At 33.3% G+C, this 15,825-nt stretch overlaps 2 protein-coding genes across 2 annotated transcripts; one reads left to right on the plus strand and one right to left on the minus strand.

Moving 5' to 3' along the window:
• Positions 1-258: 258 nt before the first annotated feature.
• LOC114405434 (GDP-mannose transporter GONST3-like) lies at positions 259-1,430 on the plus strand. The gene has a single exon (XM_028367970.1). The coding sequence runs from the start codon at positions 385-387 to the stop codon at positions 1,375-1,377; it is 993 nt and encodes a 330-aa protein (XP_028223771.1). The 5' UTR covers positions 259-384; the 3' UTR covers positions 1,378-1,430.
• Positions 1,431-6,951: 5,521 nt separating this feature from the next.
• On the minus strand, positions 6,952-8,664 carry LOC114406272 (GDP-mannose transporter GONST3-like). Its single transcript, XM_028368937.1, has 2 exons — positions 8,531-8,664; positions 6,952-8,335 (listed from the first exon to the last, which is right to left on the minus strand). The coding sequence occupies exon 2, from the start codon at positions 8,333-8,335 to the stop codon at positions 7,205-7,207; it is 1,131 nt and encodes a 376-aa protein (XP_028224738.1). The 5' UTR covers positions 8,531-8,664; the 3' UTR covers positions 6,952-7,204.
• Positions 8,665-15,825: the final 7,161 nt, after the last annotated feature.

The raw sequence follows: 15,825 nt of genomic DNA on the forward strand, positions 1-15,825 counted from the left end.
AGTCAATTAATTTAAATTTTGGTTGAACAGTCAAAGAGTATACTTGACCAACTCTGTATTACACAATTTCTAATGGTTGATTTTGGTTGAATTCTCATTGTTCTAATAAAATGAACGGTAAAGATGACGAATAATTTAAAAAAAAATATTTTATGGGAAGGTTAATTTCTCTTCGTGTATATATATATATATATATATATATATATATATATATATATTCAAAAGTTGTTATTCGTGTAATAATGCAAAACTGTTAAAGCTAGCTGGGGATACAATTTTTTACTGTCTAAGACATAACAATTGAACAAAATATCTCTACCCATACAAGAAAAGAAGTAGAATTGAGAGAGGAAGTGACACTGTAAAAGAAAAAAGAAATAAAAAATGGGCAGTGATGGTGAGGGAAATTGGTACACTTCATTGGCGCATCAAATTTCAATGTATGGTGTAGCTGCCGGTTACTGTTTATCTGCATCTTTGCTTTCCATAATCAACAAATGGGCAGTGATGAAATTCCCTTTCCCCGGTGCCCTAACCGCCATGCAGTACGCCACCTGCACCGCCGCTGTCGTCCTTTGCGGCCGCCTTAAGCTCCTCGAGCACGACCCCCTTGACCTTAAAACCATGTGGCGGTTCTTGCCGGCAGCAATACTTTTCTACCTCTCCCTTTTTTCCAACAGTGAGTTGCTCCTCCATGCCAATGTTGACACATTCATCGTTTTCCGCTCGGTTGTTCCCTTGTTTGTTGCTGTAGGAGAGACGTTGTTCTTGCACCAGCCGTGGCCGTTGACGAAGACGTGGGCCTCCCTGGCCACCATCTTCGCCGGCAGCGTGCTCTACGTGATAACCGATTATCAATTTTCTTTTATGGCTTATACCTGGGCCTTGGCCTACTTGGTTAGCATGACCATAGATTTTGTTTACATAAAGCATGTGATTATGACCATTGGCTTGAACACATGGGGTCTTGTGCTGTATAACAATCTCGAGGCTCTTCTGCTTTTTCCTTTGGAGCTGCTGATTATGGGTGAGTTGGAGAAGATGAAGCGTGAGATCAAACATGATTCTGATTGGCACTCATTCCAAGTCATTTTGCCGGTGTTATTGTCGTGCCTTTTGGGTCTTTCAATCTCCTTCTTTGGATTTTCTTGCCGCAGAGCGATTTCCGCTACCGGGTTTACTGTCCTCGGTGTAGTGAACAAGTTGTTAACTGTAGTAATCAATTTGGTAATATGGGAGAAACATTCAACATGGGTGGGTACAGTGGGTCTTTTGATTTGCATGCTGGGTGGGGTTATGTATCAGCAATCAACTAGCAAGCCGAATAATGCTGCAAAACAGGAAAAAGAGGAGGAACAACTGAAGTTAGTTGCTTGAGATTCAAGTTAACATCATATCAATAATAAAATTAATAAACCAAGGGAGGGAAAGCTGGAGTATTTATTTTCATACAGGACGATTCCATATTTCCTTTCAAGTGTATGTTTGTTTTGCAGTATTTCTATAACATCAACAAATTTAATGAATTTCTATAGTTCCTTCTACTTCTTTTTTCTATTTAAATTGACATCACGACTACATGATTTCGTGGTGTACATGTCACCTCATCGTTTACCCAACATGGCATCACACGATTGGAGATGTGTATGATGAAGTCAAAATTTAACTATGAAAATAGACACTTAAAATATGGGCAAAAAATATATTTAGGAATCTTGACCCGTCAATAAAAAAACGTTAAATATAGAAAATAACATTCTTAAGAAATTTAAAGATTAAAAAGATAAATCTTAAATTAATGACTGATATACATGTAAACTTCATGTCACCAATTTTTACATGGTCATCTCAGCATTTAACTATAGATGATAAGGACTAAAATTATGAAAAAAAAAAATTAGAAACACTAACTAATCAACAAAAGTTTAAAGACAAAAAGAAAAAATCATAAAAAGTTTATGAAGTAAAAAGATTGTAAATTCTTTTTTTTCTAACAATATACTTTGATGAAATAATTACCGTATCATGTAAGATGTTCATCACATATTAACTTATATACGAATAACCAAAAGAATACAATTGTGTACTCAGAAATTCCTATCCATAAGTTTATAATAAATATTGAATAAATGGAAAAATGGTAAACAGAAATGTGTGTTACACAATGTATATACTACTAGTATATTTTTTATTCTGATCTACTAGTTTTATTGAAAATACAAATTTAAACATAACATTGTAAATTCTTATAATCGTATTCATAATCATAATGTTTATTTTAATTATTATTAATAAGATGAAAATAAATCCCTCAAATATTTTGAAACATATTCGTCCATCAGGTTGGATATGCATTCAGTAGACCCTTTCGACCAAGACAAGCGAGTAAAAATAAAAGAATTCTTTATAAGGAATAAGAGAGTTTATGGCAAGAGCGGTAGGCGTGGTGTGTACTTACCTTTACCTTCCTACTCTAATCATAAGTTGTTCATGAAATCATGGCTGATGCATATGAGGTTGTCAACTTGATCTGTGTAAAGATTAAGCTTGACAAGAATTTGTTTCAGAAGTTGGAGACCACTCCGAGGATGGTTAGAGTAGTGCTTGATGATGATGAGAAGAAACAAATCACTGATTACAATGTCAAGGACTGGCTCAATGCTCTTAAAGATGCTGTATATGCCGATGACTACTTGGTGAACTTTCTACCAAAGCTGCCACTCAAGAGCAAGCAACTTGTTTTCTCACTTTTTGAATAGGAAGAGGGCTAGTAAGTTAGAAGACATAGTTGACAGATTAGAGTCTGTTTTAAAACTCAAGGAGAGTCTTGATTTGAAAGAGATTGCAATGGAGCATGTGTCATGGAAAGCTCCATCAACATCTCTAGAAGATGGATCTCACATATACGTCAAGTTGATGTTGGAAGAGAACAATGATGGTGAAGAAGTGTATGTGATTCCTACCTAGGCAGGGGTGGGATTGGAAAAACTACTTTGTCAATTGGCATACAATGATGACAATCTTGGACAACTTTGAAGTTATTGGTAGAGTAAAATTTTTTAGAACATTATCATAATGTCAAAGCTGATGTACTTGAGAGTTTTGTCATTTTCGTGACTTCCAAAGTGTAGATATTTTGCCTAATTCAATAGTAAATTAATTCATTTGCGTTATCTAAATATCTTTGGTAGAAGTATAAAAACACTGCCAGAGTCACTATGCAATTTGTACAGTATGCAAACTTTGAACTTGTCTGCTTGCTTAAGCTGATTTACTTGCCTAGTTGCATGCAAAATCTTGTAAACCTGCATCACTTTGATATTGTTGAAACTTCTATAAGAGAGATGCATAGAGGAATTGGAAAATTACACCATTTAGAGCATTTGTATTTCTTTACTGTGGGCAAGCATAAAGAGAATGGGATCAAAGAATTGGGAGAACTTTCAAACTTTCATGGTTCACTTTCCATTAGGAAGCTAGTAATGTTACCAAAACCGATGAAGCATTGGAAGCTAGGATAATGAATAAGAAGTAAATTGATAAGTTATCCTTACAATGGTCTGAATGTATCAACAATAGCACTGACTTCCAAATTGAAATGGATGAACTATACAAGTTACAACCTCACCAAGACTTAAAGTCCCTGTTAATAGGTGGCTATAAAGGAATCAGATTTCCAGATTGGGTAGGAAATTCTTTGAACAATATTATATATAGAGAGAGATATTCCAGCAAAATGGTGATGCAGTTGTTTTGGAGTTATCATCTTCTCGAATACCTTCTTCCTAGTTGTTAAGTTCTGAATTTTCGAGTCCGCTTGAAATTATCTTTCCACTAAAATGAACTCGTTGTGAAAAACTCGACTATATATATATATATAACAAAACAGTGATACAATTGTTTTGGAGCTATTGTCTTCGCGATCAGCTTCTTCCTGGTTCGTTAAGTTCTGAATTGTCCGGTCACCAAATCAATCTAATATATAGATCAAAAGTTTTTTTGAGGGTCCATAATTCTTTTTTTTTTTTTTTTTGCTCTGCAAAAGAGGGTCCATAATTTTTATTTTTAGAAACAAAGTTCAAAATTTTCTTTCCTTTCAACTCAAAATTCAATTATTTCTCTCCTCCCTTATTGAATGTTGAATGTTTAAGGAGGTGGAAAGGCAGTGTGCAAGTAACTACAGCAACAGCTAAACTGAATGTTAATTAGACAACGCCAAAGTCATAGAAGCAACTGAAAACATTTAGAAGACTTGATTTTTCATCTTCTGGGCTTAGTGCTTTCATCCCGAGTAACAATAAATACCAATCAACAATAACAATCAAGTATTTCCCCACTGATTAGAATCAGTTTCATGGTCCAAACAAATGTCACAATATTATATTGCAAATCATGTTCATAATATAAAAAATATTAAATGAAAATTAATTAAAGAATTAAAGAATAAAAAAATATAACAATATAACAATACCAGTAAGTTTCATGGTTCAACCAATGAATTAAAGAATTTAAAACATTTTCCAATTATTAAAACATGTCATTTCTTCATTTCCTGTGCATTATTTTTCCAGGTTATGTAATCAAGTGGAAAATGAAGAATAAAAATAAGAAATATTAAATGAAAATGCAATCCTTATTATTTTTAGCATATTGAATTTTTATTCTATTTATTTTTATTTTTATTTCTTCGCAAATACTAATAAGGAACTGATTAGTAAAATTCCTTTTTTATTTTTCTTTCCAGTGTAAAACATCCTTTTCGTAAATTTGAGCCAAAATAGAATAAAGAAAAAATACCTGTATAATCTTGAAGCAATGCTGGAATAAATAGCATAGCTACTTCTAATAAAGCTGCTACTCTAGAGTCCATAAGTTTATAATATAATTCAAAATGATATCTAATAGAAGAGAAGTATCTGCTTAAACAAAGGCTACTTTTCAATACTTCCAAATACAATGTTAATACAATTTGGTTTTAAAATTCATAGCACTTTCAGTTGGTGAATAATTAAAAACAAAAGCCTCTGTAGATAACAAATTGGCTAAAGTGCTTCCTACTTTATAAAACTTTCAATAGCACAGCCATTGCACATTTATATACAAGAATGTCCCATAAATTTATCATGAACATTTAAAAAGAAAGTGCCAACACAAAGTTAAACTAGAAGCAATAACAGTAACTTGATCCAGAATAATTTTCTTATCGTTAATCTTTCGTTTCCATCTCACCAGTAGAATATTCAACTTGTGACTTATTTCCTTGAGATGTGGAGGATCATTTGCGGCAACATGGGGATTCAACCATGGATAAAGGTGAGCTAGAGAGGTGGTATGTTGTATGGTGTGCCATCATGTGATGTATATGGAAGAGAAGAAATGAAAGTATTTTCAAGAATAAACCATTTGAAGTTGCATCGGTCATTGAAGAGGTAGATTTCTTGGCTTGAGAGCTGAATGACCACTAGTTGTTACAGACACAAAATTCTTAGATTTTAGAAAGAGAGCTGAATGACAGAGTAAAGAGAAAACACAAGTTTGTAAAGGTTTACTGAATCAGAGAGATTAAAAGGTGAGAATTCCCCTTTCACAACTGAACCACTTGCTTAGTTCTCAAACTGCACTATGAATGCCTGGATCCTCCACCTCTCTAGTCTCCCCTTCTATTCAAGCTAATTCGCTGCTCTTAACAACATCAACTGCCTAACCAACCTAACAACTTTAACTTCCCAATCAACTATAACTATTCTAACTGTTTAGCTTTTGTCTCACTTCCATGTTCTTCAGAGTGTTCATCATCCTCACTTTCTTTTCATTCTTCTAGGTTCCATGACTAGTGTACTCAGATGTACAGTACTAAAGCTATAATGGTTTAAGAACTGGGTTGCATGCCAAAAGATCTTTTCGTTGACCTTTACCTCATATAGCCTAGGCTCAAGACAATAGATTGGAAAAAGAATGCAAATCACCAAAGTGAAATAATAAAGTATAGTAGCTATGTTTTTAAAAGTAACTTCAAAGGAACATAGGGCCCCTAACTCATTTGAATAAAACTGGCTGCCATCAGAAAATCAAAAATCATAGCCATAAAATGGTGTTTAGCGGGAAACCCACTATGCTATAGCACCATGGCTGCTATTTAACAAACAATGGATATGAAATGCATATAGCCCAACTAATCTACTTGAGTAGTATTTTTATCTACTCCTGATTTTTCTTATCAAGTGCATTAGTCAAAACAAACATGTCTAAGTTTAAAGATTATTTCAGAGGGCAGGAGCTAATTCTAGCTCTGTGTGTGTTCTAAATTCTAATTACATCAAAGGAGGTACAGTGAACAACACCAAATCTAATTATGAGGAGCTCAAAGCTATTGGCAATTGGCACAGGATTGAGGAAACCATTTCTTAAAGCCTTCTCAGTGTAAGAAATTGATTTCAGCAAGCATGAATCAATATTCAGCAATAAACTAATCTTCAGTGACACTGGACTTAAGAAGTTTAGGGGCAAGAGAAAGCAGGTTGAGAAGGGAAAGCATTTTCCATTCTTCTACTTAGAAAGATGCATCATTAGTTCTCACTTCTCATAGCTGCAAGGGCAATCTAGGAGTTGTTTTGGTTATGTTAAAATATGTCAATTGCATTGATACAACTACCTTATCAACAGATCTAAAATTGGTTGCATATATGAACTAAGTTCAACATAATAACAATGTGTTCAAGCTCATCAAGCCAGTCTTCAAATCCCTATCAAATAAATTTAAAATTATGGAGATACTACATAACTACAATTATGTGTAGTCATCAGATCCATGATAAGAAAAATAGACTCTGAATAACACATGATAGGAGAGACAACAGCATTTAAATTACATCACAGTCAGAATTGGAAGCATCAAGAGCAAGAAAAGAACAAACTAAGATTTGAAACATAAAATTGGTTCACTTTAAAAGCTTAAAAGTTAAAGAACCGAATTGAATGGCATTTATCTATCAAGTACTTAAATAATAGATTTTATATTACAGCAGCTAAAGTAAATAAAACCCTACATACCAGAATGCCAATGAGCTTGCCATGCAAGGAGATAGCGTTGTAAAGAATCATGAATTGACAGTTACAAAAAATGAGACAATAATTTATATCAAATACCTGTGAAACAAACATACACTTGAAAGGAAATATGGAATTGTCCTATAAGAAAATAGTTTCAGCTTTCCTCCCTTGGTTTATTAACTTCATTATTATTGATGTTGGTCTCTGAATTGACTTGCATCTCAAGCAATTTCTCTTGTTCCCCCTCATTTTCCTGTGCACTCACCTGTTTTGCAGCCTTCGGCTTGCTTGTTGATTGCTGATACATAATCCCACCCAGCATACAAATCAAAAGACCCACCGTACCCACCCATGTTGAATGCTTGTCCCATATTACCAAATTGATCACAACAGTCAACAGTTTGTTCACTATACCAAGGACAGTAAATCCTGTTGCAGAAATTGCCCTGCGGCAAGAAAATCCAAAGAAAGAGATTGACAGACCAAACAGGCATGACAACCCCACTGGCAAAATGACTTGGAATGAGTGCCAATCAGACTCATCTTGGATCTCATGCTTGATCTTCTTCAGCTCACCCATAATCAGAAGCTCCAACGGAAAAAGCAGAAGAGCCTCAAGATTATTGTACAACACAAGACCCCATGTGTTCAAACCAATCGTCATAACTACATGCTTTATGTAAACAAAATCTATAGTCATGCTAACCAAGTAGGCCAACGCCCAGGTGTACGCCATGAAAGTAAACTGATAATCTGTAACCACATAGAGCACACTGCCAGTCACGATGGTGCCCAGGGAGGCCCACGTCTTCCCTGACGGCCACGGCTGGTGCAAGAACAGCGTCTCCCCAACCGCAACAAACAAGGGAACAACCGAGCGGAACACAATGAATGTGTCAACATTGGCATGGAGGAGCAACTCGCTGTTGGTGAAAAGGGACAGGTAGAATATGATGGCCGCGGGCAAGAACCGCCACATGGTCATAAGGTCAAGGGGGTCATGCTCCAGGAGCTTAAACCGGCCGAAAAGGAAGACCCCGGCCGCGCTTGTGAAGTACTGTAAGGCGGTTAGGGCACCAGGGTATGGGAATTTCATCACTGCCCATTTGTTGATTATGGAAAGCAAAGACGCAGACAAACAGTACCCAGCAGCCACACCATACACTGAAATTTGATGCACCAACGAAGTGTACCAATTTCCCTCATCATCACTCACATTCACATCCACACCCTTTTGAACAGTGGGGTTATTACTAGGGTTTTCCACGTCAGTTTCTTTAGACATCTGAACAAACCCCAAAATGACGCGTTATTGACATTAACAAGGTAATTTTTATGCGTGAAAAATGCAGATCTGTTTTAAATGAAGTGCGACGCACAGTATTTTGAGGCAGGAATAAGAATAGTGAGTGAAATCAAAAGGCACGATGTGATGCATTGTTGTGAAGCAATGAGCAAAGTTAGAGAGAAAGGGACTTACCAGGATCCAATGAAAGAGAGGTTCGTCGTTGTCGCACACACCACAGATGACAGAACCCCTTCTTCAGTCCTGTCCTGTTTCCTCTGAATCTTTTCTTCTTCACTTGATTCATTCTTTGGTTTTGTTCCTCTGTTAATTAATTAATAGTTCACTAATACTTCGCTTGCCGTGCCCCCATCCAGGAGAGCAGGAGGTTACTAAATTAATTACTTCTATGTTTTATTTTTTTAAGGTTAAATTGTAATTTTGATTTTCTAATTTTTTAAATTCATTATTTTAATTTTTCTTTCACTTAATTTTTTTAGTTTTATGAAAACTTAATTATATAATTGATGTTTTAATTATATTTTAAGATTTAATTTAAACTATCAATTATTAAAAGGTTTAATTTAGTTGGTTAATTGTTTAAAATGAAGCAATTAAACCCTTTGTTATATTCAATAATTATTTGATAAAAATCGACTTTATGTATCATATAGAACATTGTATACTTTAAATCGGTTGCTTGACCGTGGATGTAAAAGGATGTAGGATGTTTTCAAACACCTTAAACTTTTTAGATCAGTAGTGCAAAAAGTATTGATCTTCTTCAGATCATTAACAAATTTGAGGAAAATGTGTAATTGTTTCATTTTAAACAATTGAATAATCAAATTGAAGTTTTTAATAATTATCAGACCAAATTAAACCTTCAAATATAATTAAGGAACCAAATAATTAAATCTTTTTTATAAATTGATGATTTTGGTTCCTTGATAGATTATTAATAAATAATTATAATTAGTATAGTTATTAAATTAATTAAAAACCATTAAGTATTAAAAAAATTAATAAAAATTTATTAACTTTAATCCTCCTAAACATTGGGTTATTCTTCTTCCTAAACACCTTTTCTACTTTCATGGCAAGCGACTCCACCAACACATTTTAGTAATCTTTTTTAAAGTTTTAGAAAGATTAATAGTTTTTATTTAATTTATAATTAATTTAATAACTCTATTAAACACAATTATTATTTAATAATCCATTAAGGACACCAAAATCATTAATTTATAAAATTAAGGGGACTAAATATTATAATTAAAAAAAGGGACCAAAATCATGAATTAAAAAAATTAGAAAAATCAAAATTATAATTTACCTTTTTTAAAATTATTCATGATAAACCTTATTTAGTTAGTTACTTCACACTTAATTTATCTCGATTATAAGAAGAAAAAAAAGATATATTTCACACTTATTAAGAAAATTAGTTAATTTTATTAAATTTTATCATTTTTAATTAAAAAATATTTTTTAAAAATTATCATTTGAACTTAATATCAAGCATTTAAAAATCTATGAAGGATATTTAAAAAAAAAGACTCATTAAATAAGACATAATTAATAAGAAAAAAAAACTTTTATAGCATATAATCGAAATCAGAGAACATATTAGTTAAAAGTTAAAAGTAATAATATACTTATTTATCGATATAGGACACTATATCATTTTCAAAACTAATGTTAACTATAAAACTGTATTAAAAAAGTGCGTTTTTTTTAAAATAACTTTAATATATTTACTTTTTTAACACTAAAATTATATCTTCATTGTTGCACGCAGTGTTCGATCTATAAAATATTTTTGGTCGGAGAAAAAAAGCAATTTATAATATTTCTATAAAAGAAAAATATTATAAATGTATTCAAAATACATAATGTTATGAAAAAAAATCAAAATATTTATATTTTATAAATTATAATTGCTCTCAACACATTTTTATATTTCAAAAAATGTTAGATGATTTTTTTCATTATTAACACTATCAAAAATTAGAAAAGAAAAGTGATACAATTAATACTTATATGAGTTTTGTCCAAGAAGTTCCTTCCATGAAAATACAACTATATGGGGGAGATAGACATTATTTTCTGAAATATACATATACTGCTATGTCAGAACGTGAAATGCATACGATAAATATTTAATTTGTATAACTAAATTTTATAATAAATAATTTATATTATAATAAAAATTTGTAATAAAAATTATTTTAAATAAATAAATTATATTTTAAATTTATGATGAATAACTTATATTGTAATAGTTTCCGTTAAAAAAACGTATATTGTAATACAAATTTACTTTTAATTATTGAAAATTTATTTTTTTTAAATAGTAAATTTTAATTTAAAAATAAGACATAAAGGATAAATTGAAACAGATAAAAAAAAATTTAGAAAATTCCCCTTTAACTTGGTTTGAAACCATTCAGCAATGACTCTGAAACGTATAATCATCAATGACTCTAAAATCATTCATCAAAGTATTATAATATCATGAAGTATTGACACAATATTATTAATTTGATACATTAAATAATTTGGAATCACATATAATTTCATCCAACTCCTTTCTTATTTTTTTAAATAATTTTTTAATTATTTTTTGGGCTATTAAATAATCTCCAAACCATTGTTTTAGATGGTGATTTCATGTGTGATTCGAACTCGGGCCATGATGTAGAAAGTTTTGCAAGCGGCGTGAAAAAGGGCATAATTGAAATAAAAGACGATGGTCTTCAGGCGAGGACTATTTTATACTCACTGATTCTTTTTTACTCTGTATAAAATTTCAAATTATTACTTGGTAAAATTTCAAGAGTGACGGTTGAAGGATGATATCTTCTCTCCAATTTATTATGAGACAGGGAGTAAATTTGGCTTATGTCCATGGGTGGATGAGAGAGAGGAAGAAGAACAACGTAGGAAATGGAATTGAATTTTATTTTGTTGATACTTGAAACTCTGAAGGATTAATGTTGATGTTGGTGAGTGTCATTAAATTTTTTTAAATTTAAAATAAACCAATTACTTATCTCTAATTACTTTTAACTAACTAATTACTAATCGAATTTTTATTTTTATTTTTCGAATTTCAATAAACCAAATTTGCAATCCATTGCTTTTCTTTAATTAACTATCCATTCTCTTTGAAATCCACCCATCACGAATTTATTTTCCATTGTTCTTCTATATATGATTTTTAAAAATAATTTAAAATCTACCAATCAAGAATAAGACCCGTTTTGTTTTCTACTGTTCTTCTATGCCTTTTATTTTTATGTTTTTGAGAATTTGTCATCAACTCTTTTAGTATCAATAACATGTCTCCTTATCCCACCCTAATTTGAACATAACAATAAACTGATTTTGTTAAAACAATTTTTATGTGATTAATTGATTTATGTTAAAGGCACACTTTACAATTGGTTAAAGTAGTTGGATTGTGCACAAACAAGAAATGAAAAAGATACATTTTTGAATCATTATATTTTACAATTGCAATTTATGATATTTATTAAAGAAAAAATAGAAAAATAATACACATACAATAATTTATATAACATTTATACAACATTATATTTTGTATCTATCCCTCTCCTTTATTTTATTATTTATTATATTTTAAATTCAAATTTATCTTCATTTTCTCTCTTTGTCTCTCTTAGTTGTATATTTTATTGTAAGTATAATTTTTCTTTGGATATTGATGTGATCTTTATTAGGAGTGGATCGCTTTATACAGGTCACAGAGTTTGGATGACACCACTTTCAGAGAGGGAAGATAAGTCAGGGTAGACACATGACCTTGTTAAGTCTGAGATTGATTCAACAAGAAACCCAGAGAGAAGCTCTCACAAAATATTCGTAAAATGTCAAAAATCCTTCTATTGAAAACGAGATCCATACATATAGTGTATCTGAAATAGAAATTCACATGGGCCTTCTAATCAGTTTGGCCCAAAATGGCAACCAAAAAATTAGAAATATAAAAAAAGAACATATTTGGCATGGGCTTTCAAATTAGCCTGGACCTTCGACAACAATTAGTATTCTTAGTAGTGCCTCTGTCTCTAGGCCTCCATCCTTCTCCACTTGAGCCTTATTAAGTATGTTTGTTACCATTTGTTGGAGGACATCCACTGATTGTATGGCCCTACTCCTAGTCATAGGTCCCTGTATTTGGGAAATTTTAGGATTCTTATTATTCCCTCCTTTTTGGAAAGCATTTGCCCTCAAATCTTCAGACTCATCACCTGCAACAAATGGAATCAAGTCAGCAACATTAAATGAAGAACTTACTCCATACTCACCTGGAATATTGATCTTGTAAGCATTGTCATTGATCCTCTCTAGTACTTGGAAAAGTCGGTCTCCTTTAGGTTGAAGTTTAGACTTCCTTTGTTTAGGGAACCTCTCCTTCCTCATGTGTTTCCAAACCCAATCACCTGGTTCAAGTACCACTTCCTTCCTGTTCTTGTTGGCTTGCTTGGCATACTTCTCATTCTTCTTTGCAATTTGAGCCTTCATCTACTCATGCAATCTTTTCACATACTCAACTTTTGCATGTGCATCCTTATGCTGAGTCTATTAGGGATTGCTTTTGTAATCTAACATGTTAGGCAATGAAGCTCCTAGAAGGAGGTCAATTTGATGTTCTATTCCTCTTGAAGGTGGCAGTCCATGAGGAATCTCTTTGGGAAAGATATCTTTAAATTCCTGAAATAAGAGTTCAACAATAGGAGAAGCAGAAATAGTTAACTCGTTGGAACTATCAGCACCAACTTTACTGTCTTTGCAGTATAGTAGATGGAGCAGCTCATGAGCAAGTAACACTTTCCTCACTTCACTCGCCTATGCTAAACAATTAAATTTTATCTCATGCGTATCACTCTTCTTTTTCTTATTCCTCTTTGGAGCTTCACTCTTTTCTTTCTCTTGTTCTCTCTTTTCTCTCATTCTGATTTGGTCATCACACACTTCTCTAGGGATGGAGATTTAAGAATAATCTTGTGGTCATGGTGCTGAAAAGAAATCTTATTGGTGAAACTATCATGCAATGCTTTGGTGTCATACTGTCATGGTCTTCCTAACAATATATGAGTCGTCTCTATTGGAACCATATCACACAATACCCTATCATTGTATCTTCTAATGGTGAAACACACCTCAACCTACTGAGTCTCTTTTACCTCTTCATCTTCACTAAGCCATTGAAGTTTGTATGGCCTAGGATAGGTCTTAGTATCCAAATTTAGTTTGGACACTAACCTGGAACATACAACATTGGTACAACTTCCTCCATTAACAATTAAAGAGCAAAGCTTACCATTAATTGTACATCTGGTGTGGAAAATATTTTCTCTTTGGGTGTCGTCCAGTGGCTGCATCTGACTTCCCAAGGGCCTTCTCACCATTAGCATATCACCCTGCATAGCTTCCTCCTCAAGCTTTTCTTCCACTTCTTCTTCTTCACTGATTTCAGATTCACTAGTGATTTCTCCATCTGCCTTCATGATCATGGTCCTCCTGGTTGGATAGTCAGAAGCAATATGTCCTCTGCCTAAGCATTTGAAGCATTTTATGTTTTTGGTACCAGTGTTGGATGATGAGGCAGAATTATGCTTGGTTCCAGTACTGAACGTTGCTGGCTTTCCATGTGGAGACTTTGTTGATGGACTGGACGAGTTGGCTCCCTCCTTCTTGGATTTGTTGGTCCAGTTCTAGTTGAAAGTGTTGGGTGAGTTCCTTCTTGCTACACTTTTCCTCTTTAGCTGTTGTTCAACCCGGACTGCCTTATGCAACAAGCCATCCAATTCTACATACTCCTATCATTCAACAACATCTCTAATTTCAAGATTTAGGCCACTCAGAAAACGAGTCATTGTGTCCTCAGATTCCTCTTCAATGTTGGCCCTCACTAGTGTCATCTCCATCTCTTTGTAGTACTCATCCACGGTTAAACTTTCCTGGGATAGCCTCTGGAGTTTCTGTTGCATTGTTCTGCTGTAGCTAATTCGAACATACCTTTTTCACATAACCCTTTTCATCTCAGTCCATGTATCTATCTCCTGCCCTTCCTCTCTCAACATCTCTCTTTGATTTTTATTCCACCAAACAAAGGCATAGTTCGAGAATTCAGCTACTGCTAACTTCACCTTCTGCGCTTCAGTATAATCATTGCAGAAGAATACATGCTCAATCTTCATCTCCCAATCAAGGTAGGCGTATGGGTCACTCCTGCCTTTGAAAGGAGGTACATTGAGTTTTACTCCCTTAATCCTGTTCTGCCCCTCCATTCTGTTTTGCCTGGGTCCATCATTGCCTCCTCTGTTCCCACCATAATGTCTTCCAACATTTTGATTCAGTTGGTTCTCCAATCCTTCAATTCGTCCATAGAGCTCTTCATTGTTACAGTTTAGCAAACGTTGCATTTGTGTAGTCATCACGTCCAGTAATAAATGTTGAAATTCGTCCAGTTGATGATATTCACCACCACTTTCACTAGTTCCTGCCATAATTAAGGAACATAAAAATTTGTAGTAATTTAAACAAAGGTTTTAGGACCTCACCACACTCTACTCACGTGTTTCTCTCTTTGATGGAAGCACACTCGTGTTTGATGCTCTCAATATAGGCTTTTGTGTGATGTTTGTCATTCTTGCCTTTTACCACTCACTGCCTCTTAAGGTCTTGGATGAATCAAATTGGACGCACAAGGAAATATAACAGGAAAGACAACTTAATTATCATAAACTCAATAACAGATTTGATTAACAAATTTCAATAATAGATCTCAAGAACAGATTCGGATAACAAATTTGGATAACAGATTTAAATAACAGATTTGGATAACAGATTTTTGCCCAAAAAGAAAAACACCTCTAATTGTCTCAACTCCGTGTTCAAAGATCAAACACTCACTTTTTTCAAACTTTCTACAACTCTTTTTTTTTTGTTTTTATATAATGCTTTCTTTTTCAAACTTCGTCTAGGATAATAGCCTATTCTTTAATTAATCAATCCCATTGGTCCAAATTCAAGAGGCAATCATGCAATTTGTTCAATAGGCAAATAGGCAAATAGATTCAAGAGCCTACTAAACCCTAAACCCCTAAATTCTTCCGGTAAGCCAAATTGTCCCCAAACAAAATTTGAAACAGAATTCAAACAGAATTTTTGACACGGAATTTGAAAGAAACAAGAGCAAGAACAAGAACGAAAACAAGAACACAAACAAGAACGCAAACAAGAACGTAACAAGACACACACAAGAATGCAAACAAGGACGCGAACAAGAACGCAAATAATAGAACAGAACACGAACCTGAGACAAATTACAAAGAGAAAAAAAATTGGATAAGATAGAACATCTAACAAGAGTCGAAGCTCTGATACTAGATGATGTGATCCTTACTAGGTGGGGATCGCTTGATACAGGTCACAAAGTTTGGATGATGCCACTTCTA

This window comes from Glycine soja, chromosome 3 (genome assembly GCF_004193775.1).
Source record: "Glycine soja cultivar W05 chromosome 3, ASM419377v2, whole genome shotgun sequence".
NCBI lineage: Eukaryota > Viridiplantae > Streptophyta > Magnoliopsida > Fabales > Fabaceae > Glycine > Glycine soja.